General features: G+C 36.7%; 1 protein-coding gene across 13 annotated transcripts in view; it reads left to right on the forward strand.

Moving 5' to 3' along the window:
• LOC127168547 (uncharacterized) overlaps positions 1-21839 on the forward strand; it is a 41046-nt gene that overhangs the window by 9097 nt on the left and 10110 nt on the right. Inside the window, exons 1-5 of one of the 13 annotated variants that reach the window (XM_051115500.1) lie at positions 7966-9324; positions 9408-9562; positions 20868-21088; positions 21310-21439; positions 21581-21681. In XM_051115500.1, the coding sequence (XP_050971457.1) occupies positions 8331-9324; positions 9408-9562; positions 20868-21088; positions 21310-21439; positions 21581-21681 (1601 nt within the window). In that variant the 5' untranslated portion in view covers positions 7966-8330. Of the gene's footprint in view, positions 1-128; positions 2307-7170; positions 9325-9407; positions 9563-9645; positions 9867-10086; positions 10217-10373; positions 10475-10653; positions 10968-20867; positions 21089-21309; positions 21440-21580; positions 21682-21839 lie in introns of those variants that run through there. The other 12 variants (XM_051115499.1, XM_051115496.1, XM_051115498.1 and 9 more) reach the window with 12 other exon arrangements.

Here is a 21839-nt window from a genome sequence, read left to right on the forward strand (position 1 = left end):
ATCAATAACAACTGATCAATTTTGATCAACAGCCAGAAGGAGAGAAGAGGTATAGAGTTTTAAGAAAAGCTAAGTTTTAACTAAGACTTTCTTGCCTAATAATTTTGTTATTTGTGTGTCTCTCACAGTAAACCTGATGCTGTAAAAATCAACCTGATGGCTTTATTCCCTGATCTCTTCGGGACTGTATACATCCTTGCCAAGGAGAGAGGATGGAACTCCAGAGAAAGTGTGATTATGGACATCAACTCAGCATCATGAATGCAAATCTGAGAAAAAAATCTTATTTTGCTGGCAACATTAATTTAACGGTGACTGAGCAAAAACTGCACACTAACACAAAGCTTTCATACTACTTTACTATTTTTTTTTGTCAGTTACAAAAAAACTGAACAAAAGTACACATATTCAACTAAAAATATTTTGTATTTGCATGCAACTGACCTCATGGATCAAGAAAACTTTTAGTGCAGTGTGGTTGTGTTTGTTGCCATTTAGCGTTTGGGATAAGAAAATAAATAAAAAAAGTATCTTAATCTGCACCTTAACTGAACTTGTCACCTTAATAAATCATCATCACATCTTTTTAACACCTTACCTTGCTTAGGTAACGTATTGTAAAGGTGCGTTCACGCCATATCGGAATTCCCGTAATTACGAGATTCCAACTTGTAACAAGCGTTCACGTCCTTGTAGAACTCGTAATTACAACTTGTGAACTGGGAGCCTTCTGAGAGCTACGAGTTGTACCATATGACCGATGTACCACCTGACCAACGTAGGCTCTGTTTAGGCGTTTATAGTGTTGCCATAGAAAAGCATAATTCCGAGTCTGAGGACATGAACAGCTCCGAGTAGAAAGTCACATGTTGTCATCTCGAAATTACGGTAATTACGATATGGCGTAAACGCAGCATAATGTGACAATCACACATGACAGTACTGTGAAATGTCCCATCACCTCTAAAGGCTGATTTAAAAATTTTATGTAACACGCGGTTTCCTGTTGAATTACCTGGTAACGGGTGTAAAAAGTACTCAAAAATTATACTTGAGTGAAAATACAGATACTCTTACTTGAGTAAAAGTAAAAACAGTACAATTTTAAACTGTACTTAAGTATTAAAAAGTACAAGTACCCTAGCTGAATCATCTTCTCAGTGTTGAATCATCTTCCCAATGCAAAGTGAAATTGCTTAAAAATAAACTGAATAAAATGTTTTGTCAGACACAGAGTTTTGGTTAAATGGAGAAAAAAAAAACAATGGCTGTAGGTCAAAACATCTATCTAGACAACAACAATTAAAATACAGCAAAGTGGAACACAAAAATATACAGCCCTTAAAGGGATACCCAATCCTTTACATCCTCATGACTTTCTTTATTCAGATGAACACAAACTAAGAGTTTTTGGACGTCCAAAAATAACACTTCAACAAATATACAACTACACAAAGACGAGATACAAGATGCAAGAAAATGCATCTAATACTAATATTTTAAACTTGACCATTGTACTCACTTTGTGTGGTTTTTGAAAGTTATCCTGTACGCTTGGATTATATGGACTACAAACATGGAAAGCAAGTAATATGAAAGCAAGTCATTATTTCGATTAAAAAAAAAAAAAAATGAATCATTGACAGTCCTAACTGTTACTATATCCTTATAATATGACTTATCCATTCTCTGATAAGAACATCACTAAACATGTTTTATTATTAATTTAACGTGCAATGCTCATTAAAACATGTTTGTAATATTTAATTTCAAAAAGCAGTCATCCCTATCAAAACACAGATAGTATTTAAATTAAATCACTGATTGTATTTGCACTCAGCCATTTTGTGGATTCAGCCAATATACAGATAGCTAACAGATTTATCAAAATGGACAAAAATAATGAATAAACTTTTTCTGTGAAAAAAGCTACTTTGCTATTCATAACTTTTGATGCCAGAAATGTAGCTGATTTAGGTTATAACTGAAGCTGAAATGTGTGTGCTTGATGCGTGGAAACAAACCTCATTGGTTCTTGCACATCAAAAGCACTTTTGAGTTTCTGTATTGCATGAGATAAAAATATAAATGCAAAAACTGTAATGAGTACTTCTAAAGTTGAAATAAAATTGAAAAGGGTAGGCTAAAAAGTACATTCAGTTTAAATTTTACTTGAACACCCCTGGATTATGTATAGATTTCCACCAGCAGGTCTTCTCTATCTCTGTCCTTGTAGACATATTTTTGGAAGATGATGAAGATTCTGGGTTAATCTGTTCAACCTATTGTAACCCTGCTATAAGCCTATAACAGTTAATTTTGTGAATATACATGCAAATTATTGCTTACATAAATGTTTCTTAAATCTTGGAATAGCTACACGCCTGATCAATCTGGCGCGACTGCAATTCGAAATCGAAAAGGAAAAACGGAGGAAGTACAAAAGAATCGAGTAGTGCCCGAAACACGTCTGTGATCCTGTGGAAAATGACGTCTTCTGTCAGGAAGTGTATGGTTTCTTTTTTACCCAAATCTGAAGAGCGGGAGTTTTGGAAACGCCATTACAAGCAAAAAGGAAGAAAGAACTGTTCATAAGTATTATTGTTATTATTATTATTATTATTATTATTATTCATGGTGGTTATAGGCTACTCTAGTACAGTTTCTTGTTTTCTAATCATTGATTGCTTTTTCGGTTTTAATTCGTTTGTACAGCTCTACGGAATAGAGGTTAATTCTTAACCCGTTTTTCTTACACATAACGCAGATATGATCACTTGTTGAACATTTTTTGACACAGTGATGTCCAGAATAACAGCTGCCTTAGAGCAACTTAGAGGACAGCTGGGGGGTGAAAGTAAGATTAAGCTCAGTATTAACACTGAGCTTAATACTGTTAACTAATATGCAAGCAATATTAACTAGTAGTTTCTTGTTAGGCATTCAGTAATTACTAAACAAAATATTTGCATTGAGAACTACTTCCTAATTATGATCAATTAATAAAGAATAACCACTTACTTACTAATCACAACAGTAACATGTCTAAAAGTAAACTACTGTCTTGTTTTATTCTTGACATGGTCATAAAATGCCTTTTTCAGAAGCTTGCATCTCAAATGGGCTCTTTGCGGAGACTAATTTATGAATATTATATGCCCACAAATAAGTTGGCTACAGATTGTGACTACTATACTCAGTGTTGGGCTGTAACTAGTTACATGTAACGGAATTACATAATTTAATTACAAAATCAATGTAACTGTAATTAAATTACAGCTACTTTTGAAAATGTTAATGATTACAAAGGGGGTTACATCTGAATTTTTTTTTCAAACACACACACCCACCCACATACAGATTTAATTGACTTTTCCAAAATTGCATTGACTGCTCTAAAATGAGACACCAATGTTTAAGGAGTTTAGGACACAGAATAGGACTCATGCTTATTCGATAACTGTTTTATTTCCTATTTGGGTTTATGCATATACTTTATTTTTTAAGATTAATTGTTTTTGTTTTTTTTCCCAAGGCGTTGTTAGATGCCAGTGTTTCCTTTCATATCTATTCAAACATTTGATTTCAAAACCAGTATCATAGCTATTAAACTATTTCTTGTTATGATTTCAAATCTGTATTTAACATCAGAATGATCTAAAAGTAAATAAGAGGTGTTACGTCTGAATTTCCTTTAAATTTCCTTTTGCTTTAAATTAAATTATTACACGGCTCTGTGGAATGCTTGATTCTGATTGGTCAGTCGTGACATTCCAAGGTATGTTATTCCCAATAACAACTGGTTAACTTTTTCGGCGCTATACGCATTATAGTTTTCTTGGTGGAAGCTTTGTGTTTGATTAGCTAATAAAGTATTAAAATGCAATTCAATATTATGTGTACAATTTCTTAATTCTGTCAACTTGCCACTTGCTAGCAACTGATTTCTTTGTGGAAGTTTTGCATTCAAATATTTCAACTCAGATCAGTGTTTTGTGTCTGAATATTTACTTTTGTGGCAAGCAGTTGTGTCATAAGTGGGACAATGTACATCCAGCCAGCTGTTATTGCAAAATAAAGATAAAGTAAGTGATAAATAAGTGATAACGTCTGACAGTAATCAGTGTTGAGTGCTACTGTAAGGTTAACTCTGCCTGATTTATGTTTTAAAATGATTAACAGTTGAAAATATTAGAAATTTAGAAAATCTAAAAGTAGTCAAAAGTAATGTTACACTACTTTAATCAATTGAAAATGTACACTACTTATTACATTTTAAATAGAGTAAGTTGTAATCTGTAACCTATTACATTTCCAAAGTAACCTTCCCAACACTGACTATACTTTTACCAAAAACCAATTTATTTCAAACTTAAACAGAATAATAATAATAATGATAATAATTCATTTAAAATTTTAAATAACTATGAAGAGATGCTGACAAACCCATGATTGGATTAGTTCACTATTATGAGCTGTATTCAGTGTCTGTTCAATATGTCTCCGACTCCAAAACACTTAGATAGTGACAGTATCCTGGGAAAGACTTCTCTCTAGGATATTAATATAATTGATGATCTCTTGTCAAAAACAGTTTGCATCTTAATAAAGACATTGACTGCATAGTGTTAAGCACAAAACAACATCAGCTTTTCTGCATCGAAAACCTTTTTAAAAAGGTACCACCCCAATGACAGCTTTCATAACATTTTTCTGAGAGTATACCTCTAAAACTGCTTATGAATTTGATCAAGTAATGACTGCTATGTCCATAATGGTAATAGTGTTTAACATCTCTCCACAGATTGTAATGAACATTTAAAGAACCATGGCAATCCAGATCCCATTACCGTTTGCAGTTCCAGAAGAACCTAGAAAAACAGATCCCCTAATACAATGCATCATAGACAACAAATTAAACAGACTTCGCAAATTAATCAGAGGCAGAGATATTAATGGACTGTACCCTTCTGAAGTCTGGAATAATGATGTTACACCACTGATGGCAGCAGTTTCATGCAGTAATGAAGAAATCTGCTCTTATTTACTTAAAGAGTCAGCTGATCCAAACACTTCATCAATAGATGGAGTAACACCTCTACATTATGCTGCTTTAACACCTGGAGTTCCAATGAGTATCGTGGAAAGATTACTTGCAGCAAAAGCTGATCCAGATGGACATGAATTACAAATTTTTACTCCATTGCAGATTGCAGCTTTTACTGACCGTGAAGACATTCTGAAAGCACTTATAGAAGCTGGAGCTTCAGCTTATAGGAACTGTGGGACTGAACCAGAGAATGACATGAAAGTGGAGAGGATGATCCATCAACTGTCCTTACAAAGTGAACATTTTCAAAATGTTAAGCTGTTCTTCTGTTTTTCTTGTGCAGTACATGATAGAGACCAGGCAGAGGTTTTCAAAATCTATAAGGAACATTTCTTTGAAGAGGATCCTTTCATTCATTTAATTCTTTTTGAGGTGTACTTTGGTGTCACTGGTCCAAGTACAGTTTTTTTGCCTACATAAATGACTTTGCTCCTGAACTTCTTGCATTGTGCGGATTGTCTTCAGTCCCAGAAAGGATACTTTATACTGCAGAGATAGAGGATGAAGCTATGAACAAAAAGCTACAAAAACTGAACTTATCACTCAAACATCTACTAGGAGCAGTGGGTAGTTTGCATGAGGAGACTGCAGCTCCTTCAAAGAGCAGGAAAAAGAAGAAAAAGAAAAAAATCCAGCAAGAGGTGAGATCACAAATAAGTGAGCAACAAGATGACGAGGAATTGTATTCAGACACTTTAGTGACATCCGTGGAGGAATCAAATTCAAGTGCGCAGCCGCTCACACAGCCAACTGAGAACTCAAGAAGGTGGCATCAAACGAGTTGTCGTTGGAGGTCAAAGCTTGAGAAGCTAGCTAACATTGATGCTAGCAGGACATACAGACTGGAAAATCTCACTCTTGTACTCAGTGATGAATTTCAGATCGCTAAAGGAAGTGATGGAACAGAAGTTTTCCTTGGTTTGAGGGATGACGGCACTGAGGTGGCTGCAAAACGAATGATTAAGTCTAATTACCAAGTCCTTAGAAATGAGGAGGAATTTCTCAGACTTCCACAGCTAGAAAGCCCCTCCATTGTGAAATATGTGGACTTCGCTGAAGATGACAATTTCGGATACCTTGTTCTTCAGCTTTGTGAGTACACACTGGAGGAATATATCCAAGATCATTTACCAGACGACAGCGCTGAGAGATATTTGATTCTGAAGAAGCTGGTGAAGGAAGTTCTCTGCAGTTAAAGGTTTTACACGACCAGAAGACCAAAGTGCTCCATCGCGACATCAAACCCCAGAACGTCCTGATTGGTAAAAGCTAAACCAAAGTTTCCGTGTTTAATTAATTTATAAAGACTAAGTTTGTTCTTTAAAATGACAGTGATCTTTCCCTGTTTCTTAGACATAAATGGAAAAGCCAGACTGGCTGATTTTGGCATAAGCCGTCGACTGAACCTCAGTCAAACCACTTTACGAACAAGCATTGTTGGAACTAGATTCTGGAAGGCAAAGGAGACCATAGATGAAGAGGTCAGCGCTGGGTATAAGAGGAGCTCCGACATTCAGGTGGTCAACATTATTATAATGATTATAACTTACTTATATATTGCACAATGCAACACATTGGAAGCACAACATACCTAAAAATGTAATTTTTTTCACTTTTTCACTTTCATTCTTAATGATAAAAAGGCTAAAAATAAATGAAGATAAGGGTTGTTAAAATATATTATGTTATATAAAAGTAATTTAATATTAATTTTACACAGTAATCGTAATCCTAACCCATTTGCAATGCTACTTGTCTTGAATGAAATCCTAAAATCTCACAAAATGCTTGCCACACTCACATTTAACTAGCATATTTCAAATCAGCAACAAAATCTGACATAAAATGCCCCATTAATGTTGTTTCTAAAGCTCAAATAATGTTATAAAAGCTTATATACATCGCAACACTTTTGATGAATGACTCATTTTAATGTTGTAATGTAAATATTTATATGCATGCGTTTAAGTCATGAAACAAATTTAACTTTAATATGAATGTATTTTACTGGGATTCTGCTTTATCTCTCATTGGTTATTAAATTCTCAAAATACAGCTTTAAATAAAATATTTGGTTTAGTATTTTACATTAATGACATGTAAATACCCTACCCTACACATAGATAGATAGATAGATAGATAGATAGATAGATAGATAGATAGATAGATAGATAGATAGACGTGTCTACTTCTAAAACTAATGGCAGTGGTGTTCAACATCTCTCCACAGATTTTAATGAACATTTGAAGATCCATGGCATTCCAGATCCGAGTACCTATTTCACTTCCAATTCCAATTCCAGCAGTACCAAGAAAAACAGATCCTCTAATACAATGCATCATAGAGAACAAAGCAGAGAGACTTTGCAAATTATTAAGAGGAAAAGATATTAATGGGCTGTACCCTTCTGAGCTCTGGAATGATGATGTTACACCATTAACTGCAGCAGTTCTATGCAGAAATGAAGAAATCTGCTCTTATTTACTTAAAGAATCGGCAGATCCAAACAAACCCTCAACAAATGGACGAACTCCTCTACATTATGCTGCATTAACACTTGGAGTTCCTCTGAGTATTGTGAAAAGATTACTTGCAGCAAAAGCTGATCCAAATGGACATCAATTACAATTCTTTACTCCATTGCAATGTGCTGTTGATTGTGACCGTGAAGACATTGTGAAAGCACTTATAGAGGCTGGAGCTTCATCTGAAGTCAACTATGGGGTGAATCCAGAGCTTGATAAAAAGGTGGAGCGAATGATTCATCAATTATCATTACAGGGTGAAGTGTTTGAGAAAGTACATCTATTTTTTTCTCTTTCTTGTGCTGTACAAACCAGAAATCAGATAGAAGTTTACAGAATTTATAACAAACATTTCTTTCAAGAGGATCCATTCAATCATATTATTTTGTTTGAGGTGTATTTTGCTGTCATTGGTCGAGATGCAGAGCAGTATCGTCAAAGCGCCATCAAGTGGTTAAAAGATACAAAGAGCACAGACAGATACATTGAGGGAGTCATCAAACGCTTCCCAAGAATCCCTCAGAAACAATGGCCAGTTGCACTGAACTGCTTAAATGCTACTTTACGCATCAGCAAAAACAATTCTCCTCAGGTATTCAGTGATCTTGCGTCAATTCTAACAAATAGTTTTCAGCACTCTGGAAACACAGAAGGAGAAATAAGCAATCATCTGATACTAAAGATACTCAGTGTCATGATGCAGAAGATGTCCGAGCAGAAAGTGGGTATAAATCATTCTGTCTTTGAGAAGTTATGCAAAAGTCTATTGCCTCTCACACATCCTACTTATTCAAGTCTAATTGCAGTTTGGACTTATGGAGTGTTTGCCTATATATATGATATTGCTCCTGAACCTGTAGCATTGTGTGGATTGTCACCCATCCCAGAGATGATACTTAACACTGCAGACATAGAGATGGATGAAGTCATGAAAAAAAAACTGCATAAGTTGGATGAATCACTGAGAAATCCAGTAGGTTTGAGTGCAGTGGATAATTTATGTGAGGAGACTGCTGTTCTATCAACAAGCAGGAAGAAGAAAAAGAAGAGGAAGAAGAAAAAAATCCAGCAAGAGGTGGGATCACAAGAAACTGAGCAGCAAGATAAAGAGGACACTGCAGGGACATCCATTGAGGAATCAATATCAAGTGTGCAGCCGCTCACGCTTGAGAACCCAAATATCTCCAGAAGGTGGCATCAGACAAGCCATCGCTGGAGGCCCAAGCTTGAGAAGCTAGCTAACATTGATGCTAGCAGGACACATAGACTGCCAGGTCTTACTCTTGTTATTGATTCTGAATTTCTGATTGCTAATGGAAGTGATGGAACACAAGTTTTCCTTGGTTTGAGGGATGACGGCACTGAGGTGGCTGTGAAACGAATGATTAGGTTTAATTACCAAGTTCTCAGAAATGAGGAGGAATTTCTACGGCTTCCAGAACTCGACAGTCCCTCCATTGTGCGATATGTGGACTTTGCTGAAGATGCCAATTTCGGATACCTTGTTCTTCAGCTTTGTGAGTACACACTGGAGGAATATATCCAAGATCATTTACCAGATGACACGGCTGAGAGAACTTTGGTTCTGAAGAAGCTGGTGAAGGAAGTTCTCTGCAGTTTAGAGGTTTTACACAGTCAGCAGAGCAGAGTGGTCCATCGTGACATCAAACCCCAGAATGTCCTGATTGGTAGGAGCTAAACTTTTATTAAAACAATTAGAATCCATTTTTTTCTTTAATTTTGAAATTTCTGTTTGTTATAAACATAAAAGGAAAAGCCAGACTGGCTGATTTTGGCATAAGTCGCCGATTCAAACAGACTGAAACCACTTTACAAACAAGAATTGCTGGAACTAGATGCTGGAAGGCAAAAGAAACCATAAAAGAGAAGGTCAACACTAATTACAAGAGGAGCTCCGACATTCAGGTGGGTTTTCAATATTTATATTTAGCTAAAAGTTTCCTCAGTACACATTCTGTACTCATGGTAACACTGTAACTTGTTTTAAGGTTGCTGGGATGTTAGTGTACTACATTCTCTCTGGAGGACACCATCCGTTTGGTGAAGATGTGGATTGTGAGTACAACATTTCACGAGGAAGATACTCACTGCAGCATCTGGATGATGATGTAGCAAAGGATCTCGTCGAGTGGATGATCAATGAAAATCCAAATGAGAGACCAACTGTGGAGCAAACCCTCGCACACCCCTTCTTCTGGACTGATGACAGGTACATTATGATTTTGATGGCAGTTGAAAGGTGAAATGCCATTATCCTAATACCATAACCATGAATTCCAGTATATTTCTTTTAAACCTGAAAGCACAATTACAATTTATTTGTATGTCACTTTTAACACAGATGGTGTCACAAGGACACTATAAGAGACACTATAGCACAGACAATATATTTGTCAACTTATTGTATAATGCATCTGAAATTATTGCAGGAGAGTGCGGTATCTGAAAATATTGGGAAGTGAAAAAGAGGCTGAAAACTGTCGTAATGCAGATGAGGAGCTCCTGAATGCCATTTCAAAACACACAGAGGGAAAAAGCTTTTCTGAATGGAAGAATAAAGTAAGTATTACATTAGTTTAAGTGTTGTACATTTAGTACTTGATGTAGTATTTAATGCATAATATAGTTGAACTTAATATATTGCAGCTTAAATGTTCAATTAGTATTGTGGAAAGTCATTATGTTCGCTGTTCATTGTCAAGTATTGTTTTCACAGTTGCCGTCTGAGCTTGTCCAGAAACTGGATGGTACGAAGAAAGTCTATCCTGAGAACACACTGGGCCTGCTGCGATTTATACGCAACCTACACGAGCATTAGTGAGTTACAGGAATAACTGACAATGAATTGCAGAAATATAGGAAAATAATGCACAATCTGAGCAGGTAATGCTAACAATTGATCAATTTTGATCAACAGCTAGAAGGAGAGAAGCGTAGAGTTTTAACTAAGACATTCCTACCTAATAATTTTGTTATTATTTGTGTGTCTCTCACAGTAAAGCTGATGCTGTAAAAATCAACCTGATGGCTTTATTCCCTGATCTCTTCGGGAGTGTGTACATCTTTGCCAAAGAGAGAGGATGGAACTCCAGAGAAAGTGTCATTATGGACATCAACTCAGCATCATGAATGCAAATCTGAAATGATGATGGGAAAAACTGTACACTGACACAAAGCTTTTAGTTTTGTGTCTGTTACACAAAACTATTGAATTCATGTTTTTTTAAAAAAAACAAATATACATATTTGTTTTTTTTAATATTTTGTAATTGCATGCAATTGACCTCATAGATCAAGAAAACCTTTCAAGTGCAGTGTGGTGGTGTTTGTTGGCATTTTGCGTTTGGGAGAAGAAAATAAATAAAAGGTGCCTTAACCTACACCTTATTTAAACTTGTCACCTTAATTAATCATCATCACATTACTGTGAAATGTCACCTCTAAAGGCTGATTTAAAAATGTAATGTATCACATGGTTTGCTATTGAATTACCTGGTAACGGGTGTAAAAAGGACTAAAAAATTATACTCAAGTGAAAGTAGAGATACTCAGTGATATTTTTATTTAGTTAAAAGTACAAGTATCTGGCCAAAAACATACTTGAGTAAAAGTAAAAACAGTACAACTTTAAACTGTACCTGAGTATTAAAAAGTACAAGTACCCTAGCTGAAACATCTTCTCAGTCAGAGATGGAAAGTAACGAAGTACAAATATTTTGTTACTGTACTGAAGTAGATTTTTCTGGTATCGGTATTTTACTTCACTATTTATTTTTCTGACTACATTTTACTTTTACTCCTTATATTTTTACACAAATATCTGTACTTCCTACTTATTACATTTTCAAACCAGGTTCGTTACTTTAGTTTTAATCAGCATTTGGTGGATCACCATTCGATAACAGATCTAAATAATGGATCGGTTAATCTTGACTGGCAACGCGATTCGGCTCGCGCGCGCTCCGTGTTTCCGCCAAACAGTTTCTAGAGCAGGGGTGCTCAGTCCTGCTCCTGGAGATCGACCTTCCTGCAGAGTTTAGTTCCAACCCTGACCAAACACACCTGTCTGTAATTATCAAGTGCTCCTTCAGATCCTAATTAGTTGGTTCAGGTGTGTTCGATCAGGGTTGGAGCTGAACTCTGCAGGAAGGTAGATCTCCAGGAGCAGGATTGAGCACCCCTGTTCTAGAGTAATCATTGCAAGTGACTCGAGAATGGAGTGGAAGTGCCCGGGTGGATCATAGAGGCAAAACTACTGACCTGGGATGCGTTTCCCAAAAGCAGCTATGGTCGTAAGTTCCGTCGTTACCAATAGAGTTAAATGGACCTTACCACCATAGTTAGCTAACGATGCTAGCAGTTTAATGGTTAAGTAAACAAAGACAAAACTACAGCAGTAGTACTATAAACTAAATTAAACTAAATTACTATCATCACTCAAAATACTCCATGCCAAACGACGTCATTATTGTCTACTGTAAAGTTAGCAAAAAATGTTATAAAACATTGTTTTTGTAATACGTTCAGAGAGAGCTAGGGCAGATAACAACACAACGAAAATTAAAACGAAAATCCATGGTTATTATAGTTAAACCATGGTAACCACAACTGAACCATGGTTTTGCTACACTAACCATAGTCTAACCATGATATGTGTGGTTAAACTATGGTTGTAGTTACATTAAAACTGACTGTAATCAATCCACCAAAAACAAAACAAAACACAACAAAACATGGTTACTATACTTTTACTGTAATAAGCCATGGTTAATTTTGGTAAGAGAAAAATATGACTCGTGATAATGCAATAACATATTCAGTATTAGGATTTTTCTGTAAAGATATTGTCATGATGTAATCATTATTGTGCAAATTTTGACATTTAGGCAATTTAGAAAATATAGTTTTCTTAAATCTATAGTATTTAAACCATTTTAAGATAAAACAACAACACCTGCTCATGATGTGATACTTTAAATTGAACTTAAATAAAATTGTTAATAGAATATAATGAGGTGGTTGTTTTGCAACAAGGTGGAGACAGTTCTGCTCATAACAGAAAATGGCTGATGGGGAAAGTGACAGGTACAAGAAAATTAGTGGGAAAAAAAGCAAACACACACAAAGTGAGATGCAGAGAGATATCATGGAAAATGAAGAGACTGAAAAGGAAAATGGAAGTGAAGGTGCAGTTCAAGAGAGAGCCTTTTTCTTATTTTGCACAGCCCCAGCCTAAGGTTTTAAACATTTATTTAAATGTAATGCCCATTCAAAAAAATAGGGCTGTCCATGGTTTCAGAATTTGTTGTGGGTGTATGGGATGGCCTGGATGAGTGTGAGATTTCCGGGCCTGAAATTTTGTCCCAGTCCGGCCCTGTTCTACATGGTGGTTGTTTAGCCTTGATACATTCATTAGCTAACAAATTTTAAATGTAAGTTATTTTGTATTAATATGATGTGTTTCAATATGATGTGAGGACCAGTTACCAGCGTGACACTAAAACAGGTTGTAGTAATGGGTACTTTTTCTTAAGTAGATGTCTGAGCCCATACTTCTTTACTTTAACTTAAGTAAAAAAGTGTAGTCAGTACTTCTACTTTTACCAAATGTTTTTTTAAACATGAGTATCTGTACTTCTACTTGAGTGAAGGATGTGTGTACTTTTGCCATCTCTGTTCTCAATGCAACGTGAAATTGCTTAAAAATAAACTGAATAAAATGTTTTGTCAGACAGAGAGTTTTGGCTAAAGGAAGTAAAAAAAAACAAACAAAAAAAAAAAAAAAAAACAATGGCTGTAATGGCTGTCAAAACATGTATCTAAAACACAACAATTAAAATACAGCAAAGTGGAACACAAAAATATACAGCCCTTAAAGGGATACCCAATCTTTCACAACTGTAGTGAACAACAGTCAAGATGGCATTCCAGGGATCAGTTTATGGCAGAGCCCTTCCTAACTGCCAGCTGTGGAGGGAGATGTGCCACACTGTGATTGGATCTTGGTGGAGCAGAATAAACAAATGTTCAGAAACATCAGATAAGATGCCAAGACAACTGCCAGACACCTCCAGCAGGACAGGGAGGGAGACCTTCTGCACCCACGACCACCTAAAGGAGGACTTCTCATTGGACTATGGGTTGACCCTCACCAATCCTAAGGTTTGGTAATGACTTCCATAAAAATTCCTTCAGAACTCTGGAAGCAACAGCAGCGGCCGAAACAAAGAAAGGCCACAGAGATCCATGCAAATCCATTCATACCTATGTTTGGAGACCTTAAACTGACGTAACCCTAACCGTATTCACGTCACCCTCACATAAAGTACAGTTTATGTTGATGGCCATTGACTGTTAACATAACAGTTCACGGAAGCAGGCCTAATAACATATTATGGTATAAATGAGCGACTATTTAACAGTTTCCTATCATGTTTGGACTCTTTTTGCTCCTCATGATGTGCATAACAATTTGAAAGAGGTTTGGTAAAGAAATATTGCTGTTAAAGACACAGTTTAACTTTGTACTCTACTATATGCAAATAAGTTCCACACTAGGGCGGGCAACACCATGGCCACCACGGACTCAAGCGGCCAATCACATTCCTGGAATGGAGAGGCACCAGATTCCAGTCTCCTCCTCATCAGAAAGGGACAAATGTGCCCTTCCAAAGACACACCTTGTTTTGAGTCTCCAGCAAGGTTGAGACAACAGCAGATCAACAACGTTCTGAGTCTTTTATCCAGAGAGACTGTAACAGACCATCTGTGCTCTGAGTTCCAATCCTGCGAGGGAAAGGACACTTACAGATACAACGTCCTGAGTTTCTGGCCTGACGAGGAAAGAGACTTCAAGACAGCTAAATTTCAGCTCAGCTCTTGAGTAACCTCCTATATTGCATTCGGCTGCCCTTCAGTTGCAAAGGACCCAGCAGTGACGGACCCCGTCTGACTCTTGCCACTCCGAAAGCAGTGCAGCCCAGTCCGCAAAGGACCTCCGCATAGGCAGACACTGCCTGAAACACATGGCTCCTTGATGACGCAGCCCGGCTGCAAAGGACCCTGTGAAGACCCATCTGACCCAGCTGCCCGGTCCATGCTCTAAGGACCCCTTTGGCACAACAGAAGTTCAGCATTCTCCCCACTCCCCACTGTACGCAATCTGCATCACCAGTGGAAGACGTCTCTGCCGCCAGACTGATCACCCGACAACGTGGGCCGTAACTATAAACTTACCAAACCTCTTTCCTAAAGACCTTGGCTTAGTTTATACCTGCAGCCTATGTTTTCTAACCTGTTTAGATAACATTTACTTGGGGTCAGCATTACAAACGATAGCTATATTGTTTGTTCAAAGATAAATTATTTATCGTTAAGTGGTTTTCCATAAGCAACATTACCATAGAAATCTCTTCCATTGCTACATTCAGCTCAGAGCATTGCATTCTGCCATTCTGTATTCACTCCATTTATTTGTTTTATGATTTATTTGATATCTTTTTTTCATGTGTAGTTGCCTATTATCTATTAGCAGTGCATATTCATTTATTGGTTTTATCACTAGTTGTTGTATTTACTCTTGCATATCTATTGTTAATAAATTTCATTAATTTTATTACAATTGTGTCTTCCTTGAGTCGATGATCCAAGGCTCTAGCTAAACCACCAAACTTTCAGATAAATCAGTTGACCAGCTCCCTCCAGAGTGCAATTCTCAAATTATTGAATCTATTGCCGAATTAAGAGTCCTTGACTGATGCACTGAACCAAGCAAGGTGGGAACTGGTCATCTGATATACTCACATCCACACCTTGAGTGACGTGTGACCCAAAAATCACAGCGTCATTGGTGACGTGAGTCCCCTTTACTACACAACCTCATGACTTACTTTATTCAGATGAACACAAACTTAGAGTTTTAGAAAAAATATAATGCAACTGTATAGGACGTGCAAAAATAACACTTTAAAAAATACACAACTACACAAAGATAAGATACGAAATGCAAGAAAAATACTAACACTAATATTTTAAACTTGTCCATTGTGTTCACTTTTTTAAAGGGGTCATCGGATGTTGCATGTTGTTTGAACATTAATGTGTGTTGGCAGTTGTAGCGATTTAGCTCAAAAGGGAAATGTATATAAATAATTACAATTAAATTTGATTAATTACAATTATTTATATCAGCTGCCAGTAGTAACTGTAGCAGAATTCAATTACCATCAACTAATCTGTTCGTCCAGCGAACATTCAGTATAATTTTTATATCAACTTTAAGAAATGATATTTTCCTGGCCACAGAAAATAACTTTCTTAAAGTACTATTGCATTAGAGCATGTAGCTCGAATCAGAATCGTAAAGGAACATTAATTTGCAAGGCAGAATCAGAATCAAAAACTCATGTAATTTGTACACAAGAGTTTATTAACGAAGGACTAACACATAACTAATCTAAACAAACATAACATCACTCATACATGGGAGAAGGGCAAGTGAGAAGCAGTTAGAGAGACAAGAGAATGTAGCTATGAAAAGAGTCAGTTAACCACCTGAGTGAAACCATCAGTGCTGTCTATACAGCTTGTACTAAACCTCTGTTTTGTTTAGTTAAATGTACGATACTTGCATTGCCTTGGTCGATGAACAAGTGTCCGAATGCAGTCTCGGGTGAAAGTCTTGATGGTTTGGAATCGCGATCACGTTCTTGGTGATGAACTCCAAACAGGTTCTGACTCGATGGTGACTGGGAGTTTCTTCCCATGTGAAAATTGGAAGAAGAACCAAGAGCTGAGAGGGACCCAGCTGAAGTCCTGTGGTCTTTGGGGAATGGAAAGACAAGGCCGCAAGGCCTGGCGCAGCTTAGAATCCCGACGAGTTCTAGCTCATCCTCCTCATCCTCTTAGGTTCTGAAAGAACTCACGTGAGACAAGTGAAGAAAGCAAAAAAACGCGGAAGAGAGAAATGTCTGTTCGAGAACATTTCATGAGGATGAATTCCAGGGTTGAGTGAAAGTGTCTGGCTCTTTGTGGTCGAGAGCTACAGCTCTAGATGTTGGGGCCTGTCGGGCCCGCCGGGCACACCCTGTGCCGGCTCAGGCTCCCCGTGGGTTCCTCCACACGGGCAGCAATCGGGAGATTTTGCAGAAGAGAGCGAAGAGAGAGGGGGATCACTCGTGTGACCATTTAAGTTCTCTGGAAGCTACACCTCCAGGAGGTCCATGAACCAATAGCAGCTTTCACCTTTGGAGGGAAAGTTTACGACTCTTTGTCTGTGAGCATGGTATTTTGCATATGTAACTCAATTGGGTGTTGATGCAAAACTACTAAGGATTTTTAAAACACTAATATGTTGCAAAGGTATCAACATATAATATGCACCATCTTTTAGATCATCAAAATACGAATTCAAAGAGACCACACATGGCATAGGTGGGTTATACGGCTAGTCATCTATCATAACGCATGCACAAAACAGTAGAAAGACAAATACAAATACAACAGACAAAAATTAAAATACAATGCAGTAATACTGTACACAATGACCTGGGCTATGTGTGAAAGGAAGGTCAAAGAAAGGTTTGTCCATAACTGAATGGGAAAGAGTCCATGTGTATAGGCAAATGTAGTGTGTTCTGCTCGCATTCCATTGAACAATAAAACCTGTTATCAGATGGTCATCCTGGCAACTGAGCCCTTTTGGGGTGTTAGTTGCTTTGGGGGGTTGTCTCCAGAGCTCCAGCATATAGCTGGCTTGTTGGGTTTAAAGACTATTTGTTAAATGTAACAAATAACTGTATGTCTGATTGGTCCAGAATGCTACACAGTGTATGTACACATCTACCCTATAATGATAAAAATCCATGCAGTGGTTTTTAATTAATCTGTAAAAAATAATATCCCCTTTTTCAAATCGAGCCATTCTCAGACGGTGTGCCATCACACCGACAGAGGCCGCTCCCACGATAGTTGATTGACATGAGCGTCTTACCTCAGACCCACCTTAAATCAGCTGCAACAGTCTGACCTCCATTGTTTCGATGCCGGAGCAGGGGTGTAAGTTAGACAAGAATTTCTCTGTTGTTCTGTTGCTGGATGTAATAATGAACATAATGGTCGTCATTTACTCCCGACATCTGAGCCGCTGAAGATGCAGTGGATTACGCTTGTTTGTGAAGGGAATGCGCCTCCCGATCTACATATATCTGTCTATGTTTGCGCGAATCATTCATGATCCAGCTTCACTTACAGCAGAAGTGAGTATAAGGGTTTTTTTTTAATGAACCTTTGCGATCGCCTTTCCTAATAACGTGCTAGCTAGCAAGTTTAGCGGCTAAACGAGGTTAAAGTAAACAGGCTCGTCAATCCACAGAGAGAAGAGAGGGGCGGGGCGAGCAGAGCTCATTAACAGTTAAAGCAACCTCAACCAGAACAGGATGATTTTTGCAGAGCTGATTTTGGCAAGGTAAAAAGGGCGTGGTTTACACTACCATTGAGAAATTTTAACCAAAGCATGTTATAGACATTTCATTAAGACCCTAAATAATCATATCATCTTGTGAAAAATGGGCATTCGATGACCCCTTTTTTTAAAGTGATCCTGTACACTTGGATTTATATGGACTAAAAACATGGAAAGAAAGTTATATGGAAGCAAGTCATTAATACTGGGGGCAGCATGAGTGTGAGTAAATCATGGGAGAATCTTGATTGTTTTGAATTAATGAGGAGAATTAAAACATACAATATTATCTTTTTGAAAGGCCAGTTTTTGTGTTGTCTCTTAAATGCCCTTGTCTGTGACAATAATTAATCTTTAAATTGTTTATTTAGAGCATTTAGAGTTGTTTCTTAGCAAATATTGATATATAAGTATATGCAACTACTTAGATTAATTATTAAGCAAATTATTGAATTATTTAGATTAAACAAAATAATTAATCATTGACAGTCCTAGCTGTTACTCTATATATCTGTATAATACAACTTATCCATTCCCTGGTAAGAACATCACTAAACATAATTTATAACTAATTTATCATGCAGTGCTCATTTACGTGAGCACGTTTGTAAAAAAAAATCTCATCACTGATTGTATTTGCACTTAGCCATTTTGTGCATTCAACCAATATACATAGACAGCTAACAGTTTTATCAAACTGGACACGGATATATAACCCATTAATTCAGACCCTGCGTCCATTGAAATGGACATCACATGATTGTTTGTTTAAACCAATAAAATGTTATGTTTTTAAAATATGAGCAATGCCTGGTCACTGATTGGTCCCTGATCAACCAATTACAATGAAGATCTGACTCCTAACTTATTCTGATTGAGCTACAGACATCACAAAAGAGAGACATGATAACCAACTAGACAGGAAGAGGAGGAACCTCATATTTTACCTTTTATATGCAGAATTATGTTAATGGTAGACTCATCAACTTGCACCGGTTGTAAAATTAAGACTATAAAATGATAATATTTAAAGTTATTTTGAAGATCTGTCAGAGTTGCAGAACACAGGATTTTTTTAAAATGTACTGTCCATCGCAATGGACATCAGGTCTTAGCAGGAACCTCATGAATTAGTTGTATAACAGATTGAGAAATTTGTGCAAGCATTTCAAAGCTAAATATATTGTACAATAAACACATTGGAACACAGCATACCTAAAAATGTAATTTTTTCACTTTATAAACTATTCTTAAATAAAGATAAAAATTACTGAAGATAAAGATTGTTGAAATATATTATGTTATGTAAAAGTAATTTAATATTAATTTTACACCGTAATCGTAATCCTAACCCGTATTTGCAATGCCACTGGGCAGTTATTTCAGGCATACATGTCCAAGTTTTGACTACTTGTCTTGAATGAAATCATAAAATCTCACAGACTGCTCGCCACACTCTCATTTAACTAGCATGTTTCAAATCAGCAACAAAATCTGACATAAAATTCCCCAAAAAACGCTCAAATAATGTTAAAAAAGCTTATATACATCGCAACACTTTTGATGAATGGCTCCGCTCATTTTAATGTTGTAATTTCATGTAAATATTCATATGCATGCACTTAAGTCATAAAACAAATTTAACTTTCATATGAATGTCTGCTGGGATTCTGCTTTATCTGTCATTGCTTACTCAACTTTTCAATTATCAAAAAACAGCTTTAAATAAAATATTTGGTTTAGTATTTTACATTAATGACATATAAATACCCTGTCCTACACATAGATAGATAGATAGATAGATAGATAGATGTGTCTACTTCTAAAACTAATGGCAGTGGTGTTCAACATCTCTCCACAGATTTTAACGAACATTTGAAGATCCATGGCATTCCAGATCCGAGTACCTATTTCACTTCCAATTCCAATTCCAATTCCAGCAGTACCAAGAAAAACAGATCCTCTAATACAATGCATCATAGAGAACAAAGCAGAGAGACTTTGCAAATTATTAAGAGGAAAAGATATTAATGGGCTGTACCCTTCTGAGCTCTGGAATGATGATGTTACACCATTAACTGCAGGAGTTCTATGCAGAAATGAAGAAATCTGCTCTTATTTACTTAAAGAATCGGCAGATCCAAACAAACCCTCAACAAATGGACGAACTCCTCTACATTATGCTGCATTAACACTTGGAGTTCCTCTGAGTATTGTGAAAAGATTACTTGCAGCAAAAGCTGATCCAAATGGACATCAATTACAATTGTTTACTCCATTGCAATGTGCTGTTGATTGTGACCGTGAAGACATTGTGAAAGCACTTATAGAGGCTGGAGCTTCACCTGAAGTCAACTATGGGGTGAATCCAGAGCTTGAAAAAAAGGTGGAGCGAATGATTCATCAATTATCATCACAGGGTGAAGACTTTGAGAAAGTATATCTATTTTTCTCTTTTTCGTGTGCTGTACGAACAAAAAATCAGATAGAAGTTTATAGTGTCTATAAGGAACATTTCTTTCAAGAGGATCCTTTCATTAGTATTATTTTGTTTGAGGTGTATTTTGGTGTCATTGGTCCAAGTGCGGAGCAGTATCGTCAGAGCGCCATCAAGTGGTTAAAAGATACAAAGAGCACAGACAGATACATTGAGGGAGTCATCAAACGCTTCCCAAAAATCCCTCAGAAACAATGGCCAGTCCTCAGTACACATTCTGTACTCATGGTAACACTGTTACCTGTTTTAAGGTTGCTGGGATGTTAGTGTACTACATTCTCTCTGGAGGACACCATCCGTTTGGTGAAGATGTGGATTGTGAGTACAACATTTCACGAGGAAGATACTCACTGGAGCATCTGGATGATGATGTAGCGAAGGATCTCGTCGAGTGGATGATCAATGAAAATCCAAATGAGAGACCAACTGTGGAGCAAACCCTCGCACACCCCTTTTTCTGGACTGATGACAGGTACATTTTGATCTTGATGACAGTTGACAGGTGAAATGCCATTATCATAATTCCATGAGCAATGAATTCCAATATATTTCTTTTAAGCTAGAAATCACAATTACAATTTATTTGTAAGTCAGTTTTAACACAGATGGTGTCACAAGGACACTATAAGAGACACTATAGTACAGACAATATATTTGTCAACTTATTGTGTAATGCATCTGAAATTGTCACAGGAGAGTGCGGTATCTGAAAATATTGGGAAGTGAAAAAGAGGCTGAAAACTGTCGTGATGCAGATGAGGAGCTCCTTAATGTCATTTCAAAACACACAGAGGGGAAAAGCTTTTCTGAATGGAAGACTAAAGTAAGTATTACATTAGGTTAAGTGTTGTACACTTAGTACTTAATGTGGTACTAGTACATAATATAATTGAACTTAATACTGCAGTTTAAATGTTGGAAAATCATTATTTTTATTGTTTATTGTCAAATATTGTTTTCTCAGTTTCCGTCTGAGCTTGTCCAGAAACTGGATGGTAAGAAGAAAGTCTATCCTGAGAACACACTGGGCCTGCTGCGATTTATACGCAACCTACACGAGCATTAGTAAGTTACAGGAATAATTAACAATGAATTGCAGAAATATAGGAAAATAATGCACAATCTGAGCAGGTAATGCTAACAATTGATCAATTTTGATCAACAGCCAGAAGGAGAGAAGTGTAGAGTTTTAACTAAGACATTCCTACCTAATAATTTTGTTA

Source organism: Labeo rohita, chromosome 7 (assembly GCF_022985175.1).
Source record: "Labeo rohita strain BAU-BD-2019 chromosome 7, IGBB_LRoh.1.0, whole genome shotgun sequence".
NCBI classification, from domain to species: Eukaryota; Metazoa; Chordata; class Actinopteri; order Cypriniformes; family Cyprinidae; genus Labeo; species Labeo rohita.